Consider the following 7,662-nt stretch of genomic DNA (forward strand, 5'->3'; position numbering starts at 1 on the left):
TTCTCTTTTCCAACCTACCTACACATGGACTCAAGTAGGTAAAGCCTAACCTCCTATAAAATAGCTATTGATTCTAAACAACTGAAACAAGATACTCATTAAATAAGAAAAGGACTCCAGGATTCTCACTCTAGAGGACTCTCACGTTCTCTAGAAGAGCTTTAGATAAGCTTGGCTTTAGGTGGGGCCCACTTGTTTGAATAACAACAATTTCTTATTGGTCTTTGAGATCAAATTAGGAAAATACAAATTTCTTATTGGTCTTTGAGATCAAATTAGGAAAATACAAAGGACTATGGTGCCATTATATATTGAAACAACTAAGTGAGAAATCAATTTTGCCAATTTTAAGTGTTTAATACTCAACTCAACTCAACTAAGCCTTTCTCCCAAACTAGTCGGGGTCGGCTAATGAATCCTTTAGAAATTTTTTATGAAGAAGGTGAAAGAATCTACTCGGCTCAAATTGACTAAGACTAATTCTAACACTAGTTGCGTTCGTCTATATGGATTGTTTTCTTCCATTCTATCCTATCCGAGGTCAAGTTCTCTGTTATGTTCCTAGCCCTCAAGTCTTTCCTCACTGTTTCTACCCAAGTTGTTTTCGATCTACCCCTATTTTTACTCCATCAACTTGGCACAAGTCACTTTTTCTCACTGGAGCATCCAAAAGCCTACGTTGGATATGCCCAAACCATCTTAAGCGGTGCTCTCTCATCTTCTCCTCAATTGGTGCCACCCCCACCTTTTTACGGATGTCTTCATTTTTAATTTAATCTAACCTTGTGTGGCGCACATCAATCTAAGTATTCGCATCTCCGCTACACTCATCTTATGCACATGCTACTTCTTGGAGGTCCAACATTCTAAGCCGTATAGCATGGCTGGCCTCAAAGCTGTCTTATAAAACTTTTCCTTCAACTTGGTAGGGATTTTATGATCGCACATAACACCTGAAGCATGCTTCCACTTCAACCAACTTGCTCTTATTCTGTGGTTAATAAACTGAAAATAACGGTGAAGAGACTTCCTCTAGGGATTCAAAGTGCTCCCAAACTAGAAATGATAGAAAGAGGAAGTGAATGGTTTCAAGGACTGGTTTCATAGTGTTTATTTAAACTAGGAGCAGAGTACCAAGTACAAAATTGTCGTCTCTGATTTGTTTAATAAAGTGGAGAGTGCCACTTCCCAGCTTATGTAGCCGAAGGAAGAAGAAAACCTCTTTTTTTTTTTTTTTGGTAACTTTTTTTTGGGTGGTGGTATTTTTATTACTTATTATAGATCAACTCAAAAATCTCAAGCGATTTGAGTCAAGGAAAGCAACCATGACTAACACAGAGTAAAGATAAGCTATATTTATTAAAGAGAGGCTCATCTGTGTAACAGCCTCCAAGTGGGCACCAGGGAAGCCACTTTTATTCTTACATCCATACATGCATAGATAGATAGAAGACTAGCATATAACATCTGCTACTAGTGACAGTAGTAGTACTAGTATCCATCTTTGTTAACTGTCTAAGGGAAGGGGTAGAGAGGTTTCCCATCTTTGCTGTACACTCCATAGTTTTTCTCCCATGCATTCCCACGCTTGAGGTTCTCGTCATACATGCTACTAATGTAAGTCTCAAGGCGCCTCGGATACTTTGGAGTCCCTTTCAGAACATGCTTAACCAGATTCGAGTTGTATGTCTGAGCATTGATGCTGGACGCATCCTGTCCTCCACTGCGTGGCCATCCAGTGGCCCCCACGATAATTTTCACATCGCGCACGTTCATTGCTTCCATGGCATAATAGAATCCATCAACTACAGAGTCAAACACATAATTGTACTCATAGTCGCCGTCCGTCACGAGTGGGTCAGTGGCGGTGAACAAGTAATGGGAGAGATCGGGCTGCTGAGGGTTTTTAACACGGACCGAGTGAGGGAATATGTTAACAAAGAGCGGAGTTTCATTTTCGGAGAGGAATGAAAGGATCGGTGATAGGTTGGCAGTGATGTTTTCATTGAAGGTGCAGGTAGAGGGTGGACTAGTGGGATCGTAGGCCTCGAGATCGGCGATACCGAGGGTGGTGGAGACTTTGATCTTATTCATGGTGTTGGGCTTTGCTTGGATTGCGCTAAATATGTTCATCATGGCTGGAAGCAAGTGATCAGAGTCTCTAGTGGCCAGTGCCTCATTCCCAACACAAATGTATTGGTATTTGATGGTTGGCCAATAGTCAAGTATGTATTTTTTGACCCAAGAATTTGCGGTCGCAGGATTGGTGGCGAGTGATCGGAGATCCGAGTTTGCAATGCAGATGGTGACTTTGATTTGGGTATTGGAGAGGGCATCAAGCACTTCAAAGGTTGGCTTCGGAAGCCACATTCTAGTGATGTTGTTCTGCTCGTAGTGTTTCATGGTTTGTGTTACGGGTGGCAGGTTGTTCCCATCTCTTCCATAGACGAAACCAATCATAGAGCCTACATCATCATCACATATATAGAAAATGAGTAGTTAGTAAAGATGCATGTGAAGGCGCACAAATGATATTTCCAGGACCTTTTGTTTGCCCTTTCCCTAAAAATGACTTCATTTTGAGAAGGCAGTTAAAAGGGAACAAAACTTCGCTCCAGTAGGGTTAGGAGGAAGTTCCTTCAGTACCTTCAAATTTACTCGTGTGCCTGTATTTACTCAAAAACCCTTAACCCCTATTTCTTAGGGTAGCAACACATGCCATAATTTTACTTGGCCACATATTTGTACTGAAGGAACTTCCTCCTAACTGTACTGGAGCGAAGTTTTGTTCATAAAGGGAGCGTATATACAGTCGGTTTTTTCAAACAAAGACAACTAGAAGTGGGTGGAAATATCATTCCTCATATGTAAGTATGCATGCATGCATGCATGTATTACTATATATATTATGTGGGATTTGTTAGGCACCATCCCAGAAGGCACTTCATGAGCCGGCTGTTGCATGAGAGAGCAGCCACATAAGCTAACTTTGCAACAGATTTTGTCTTATTCATGAGGTGGCTGCTCTCTCATGCAACAGTTGGCCGGCGAAATGCCTTCTGCAATGTTCCCTAGCAAATCCCATATTATGTTCCTCTCACTAGAAAAAAATGCAGATCGACTTTTGCAAGAAAAGATTAGTGACTAGGTGTATGAAATGAGACTTAAATATACCTTACTATAGTCTATAGAAAGATAAATAGATGGAAATAGAGATAGAGGGAGAGAGGAATACCAGTAGGAAGTGCCATTGTGAGAGAGCAGAGAAACACAGTACTAGTGCTAACACTCACTCAAATGCCGATGCCTCGATCCCTTCGCACTCTCTCCTTAAATAGAGGGGAAAGAGGATGCTAGATTTCTCTTCACCCTCCTCTGTACTTGTCACAAGTCAATTTCGTAGATAAAAAGAATTCTTTAGGTTGATAAAAAGGAGATGCGATGCCTTTGCTTTATTAATTATTTCTTCTCTTTTCTAATTATATACCTTCTGTTCTTGCAATCGGATAGAGGAGCATCTTATTATCTATACATGTACGTCACAACACCTATAGGGAATGTTTTAGGGAAATGATAAATGTGCCCCTTTTCATCACATGGGACACCAAACTGCAATGTACGTGGCAATCAAATCAGTTGCTCCTTCTGACGTGAAGTACATTAGCCCCTTTGCAGTCATTGATACACTATTGATGAGTGTCCAAGTGATAAGTGATGAAAAGAGGCGCATTTATCATTTCCCATGTTTTATGGTACCGATATTCCCACTCCCTTTTCGAGAATCTTCACCTGTCTTTTTTTTTTTTTTTTTCGAATATGTTTACATTTCACCTGCTTTTGTTTGTTTTTTTTCTGGAAATAAAATTATTTTCATGAAAAGAGAAACAAAAGGGGGTGGAAATATCATTCTCCGTGAAGAAGTATTCACGGGGAAACAAAATATCTCAAGCGTATAGACTTAGGCCCTCTGTTGGTACTTTAATACAAAACTGAAATCTTTTGGTATTTTAATACAAAAGTGGCATTTACTAATGTTTTTTTTTTTTTTTTTTTTTTTGAAATGGTGAATTATATTAGAATGGAAAGGGAAGCCCGAGGAACAAATTACAAGATAAGATAGCAGAAACAGAAAATACACAACCTCAACAGACCAATACATGGCTGATCAAGGGGGGAGATAATCAAACCATTGAAAAGAGTCACTATTCACACCCCTCCTGGCTAACAGATCAACCTTCTCATTGACCGCCCTTCTCACATGTTTCAAGACAGCCCATGACCCTGATATAATCTCGTGGATCTCATCTATGAACGGCAAGAATCTCCAAGGAGGAGCCACCCCCCCCCCCTCCCACCCCCCTTGAGCCATAGGATAACATTTAAGGAATCCCCATCAATAATAACCTTGTCAAGACAATCACCACTTATTTTCTTGATACCGTAGAATACCGCCTTAATTTCTGCCTCCGAAGCATCACATACACCAATCGGATCAGAGAAGGCCCACTGAACAATGCCCTCGCCATTACGGCATAACCCTCCCACCCCGGCCGGCCCAGGATTACCAAAAGAAGCACCAACAAAATTAAGTTTGAACATACCAAGAGGAGGCGGTTCCCATCTTTGGACGATGCTAGGCAATCTTTCACTACTAAAACACACTTCCCTCCAACCTTCCCAAAGTTCAAAAGCCAAAACAAATTGAAACGATTGAAGACATCTCGTCCATGAAATCACCAAGGCGATAATGCGCATGTACAGAAAATACGGAGACTTCGCCTTACCCTCAAAGATCCTACAATTTCTTTCCTTCCAAACAACCCACCAAGTAGCAATCAAACAAACTTCCCACAAGATTTTTCCTTTTTTTCTCCAAGGCACGGTGCCCCACTGATGTAACAACATCCGAATAGACCTCGGAAAAACCCAACTGATTCCAAACCTCAAAAAGATACATCTCCAAATCAATCGGGTGAAAGAACAATGCATGAATGGTCCACAGATTCCCCTTCCTTAAGGCAAAGAGAGCAATGATCGACAAGCCACATGCCACGGTTTCTCAGGAAATCAATTGTCTGAATCCGGAAAAACCCATTTACTTATGTTTCTAAAAGCTTGTTTTATTTACAAACCTTCCACCTTGCTTTTGAAAGTGCACTTAGTAGGCTTTTGGCTATACCATATATACACGCCGCCCGCCCGGGCCGGCCGCCCACGCGTGTGGCCTGAAGCTTTTTCCCTTTCCTATAAACTATTTTTTTTTTGTTACTGTACATTTACATCCACCCTTAACTTTGCCGTTATTAGACAATAATAGGGAAGAACGCCGTCGTTATTAGACAAATAACTTCGACGTTCTTACGGTATTTTGGGCGCGTTTCTTCCGCCGACACCAATATAACTTCATCGTTGTTTTGCATTGTGTCCGTTGGAGAAATGACTGTTCGTCTGCTGAATCTGTAATGTACACAAAACGGATCTTCTCTTAATGGGCGTTTTGAAGGAATATTTTTAACACATCAAAGGGTGTATTGAATGGACACATTGGCTTTATAAAAACAAAGTTTCATCTACATTTTACACACAAAAGAATATAGAAATTGATCAGAAACGAAAGGCTCTCTGTTTTTATTTTCTTACTATTATTGTTTCATCTTCTTATTTCTTGTTTTTGTTCGGCAATCGGAGTGTTCGCGTGGTTCGAATATCTTCGAACGTGTAGTTTCTTAGAGATCAACGGTGCGTCAGGATGTTGTATCTTGGGGATGATTGTGTTCAGAAATTTGCTGCATCGGAATTAGTTTCTGCAGAGGCGTAAATTCACCTTAAAGAGAGTGAGCTAGTCTGTGTCTCATCTCGCCGCATTGAAAAAAAGATTTTACTAATGTTGTTTGTTTTTTCTGTTTCTCAAGAGAAATATGGTGAGCCATATTTATAGTATTTGAACAACACCCCTTGCATTTACAAGCCTTTGTACACAACACTGATCGAGTTGTGTTGAGTTATAGACAAACGCAACATTACAAATTGCAGATATGTGAGCAAGCTTCATCCACTATGTTGGCCATTGGCAGTGTTCGCCACAATTTTCACATGCATGAAAAGAGAATATCGAGGCATTTTATCATCATTCCTTCATTTCGAAATTTTTTGAGTTTAACAGGCAGCCATTGGAAGTCATATCTCAATCAGGAGATTTATTCTGTTCATATCGAGGCATTTTATCATCATTCCTTCATTTTGAAAAATTTCGAGTTTAACAGGCTGCCATTGGAAGTCATATCTCAAACTGGAGATTTATTCTAAACAGATTAGGATCCGATTACGAGTCCGTCCTCTGTAACATCGGTATTGGCGAAGCCTCCAATTCCAACATATTATTAAGTTATTTCAATCCGAATTAGTCAAGAAATTATAGTTTTGACAGGTACTATTGCATGTAATGTAGGCCTAGCAATTCTAGAACCGTCAATGATTGGTGAACCAGCAGATCCATTTGCAACACCTTTGGAAATATTACCTGAATTGTACTTCTTTCCCTTATTTCAAATCCTTCGTAAACCTCTTGATATATCAAGAAATTGGGCATTGCTCCTTCAACGCCTCGTATACACTAACACCGAAGTATTATCCATTTGTAGATGGAGCTTCGACAGCAGCTCTAGCCCTTTGCCTCTGCTTCCGCCGGGCAAGAATTTTTCGAGTTCTATTAGCAGGATTAGGGATTCCGAGTCTTTTGTTGATCAGGCGACACCTGGATTTGAACTGGGGAGAAAGGATTTGCAGTCCCCCGCCCTATATACATAGGTGGGAACAGGGGAAGGGACCAGATTTATCCCGATGGGAGCAAGAGTAACATTACAGTCTATAATGCTACATGAGCAGGTATAGTAAGCATAATAGTACGTAAAGAAAAAGGGGGGTATGAAATAACCATAGCTGATGCATCGGATGGACACCAAGTAATTGATATTATACCTCCAGGACCAGAACTTCTTGTGAGGAGTCCGTTTTGAAATCATCCGCCCTGCACCCATGCCCCGAGTCTATGCTTCAATAGGAATCACACAAGGGCAAGTAGTTTAGTTATTTTTCTCTTTTTGTACAATACTTATTTTTTTGTATCCCAACCTACTCCAATCCAATTGCTCATCATTTCAATTCTGTCGATTCTACCCGGGTCGAATACTTTATGAAATGGGCGGAGTCTCAGAAACTGTAGCCAGAGCAGCTATTTCAATAGCTGAGTGCAAAATGCCTATACGAACTCAATTCGTTTACCAGAACGAGGCATTAGTTCTTTCTCTCGTTCTTGATCATATTGGAATGGGATGATGAATCTATTTCTTCGCCTTTTCGCCAATAAATCAGAATTCTCGTGGAGAATGGCAGGATATATGAAATTCCAATGACCATTGGATTCCAGTGTTTATCAGTGGTGGTATACAATTGGCTTACGCACCAATGAGGATCTTTATACTAGAGCTCTTTTTCTATTATTTCTTTCTGCCATATCCTTAATAGCGGGTTGGTTACACCTACAACCATATTCTCCAGCCCAGGGTGGAAGTGAATGATGAAACAAAGTCAGCATCACCTTCATTCCATATGAACGAACCCTCTGTATGATCCATTTATATCGCTCTATTGCTGCATAATTGG

General features: G+C 40.5%; 1 protein-coding gene across 1 annotated transcript; it reads right to left on the bottom strand.

Moving 5' to 3' along the window:
- Window positions 1-1,340: 1,340 nt before the first annotated feature.
- LOC143853045 (glucan endo-1,3-beta-glucosidase-like) lies at window positions 1,341-3,370 on the bottom strand. Its single transcript, XM_077362755.1, has 2 exons — window positions 3,236-3,370; window positions 1,341-2,465 (listed from the first exon to the last, which is right to left on the bottom strand). The coding sequence occupies exons 1-2, from the start codon at window positions 3,249-3,251 to the stop codon at window positions 1,516-1,518; spliced, it is 966 nt and encodes a 321-aa protein (XP_077218870.1). The 5' UTR covers window positions 3,252-3,370; the 3' UTR covers window positions 1,341-1,515.
- Window positions 3,371-7,662: the final 4,292 nt, after the last annotated feature.

This window comes from Tasmannia lanceolata, unplaced genomic scaffold (assembly GCF_043159265.1).
Source record: "Tasmannia lanceolata isolate RefF3 unplaced genomic scaffold, GAP_Taslan_0.1 ptg000019l, whole genome shotgun sequence".
In the NCBI taxonomy this organism is placed as follows: Eukaryota; Viridiplantae; Streptophyta; class Magnoliopsida; order Canellales; family Winteraceae; genus Tasmannia; species Tasmannia lanceolata.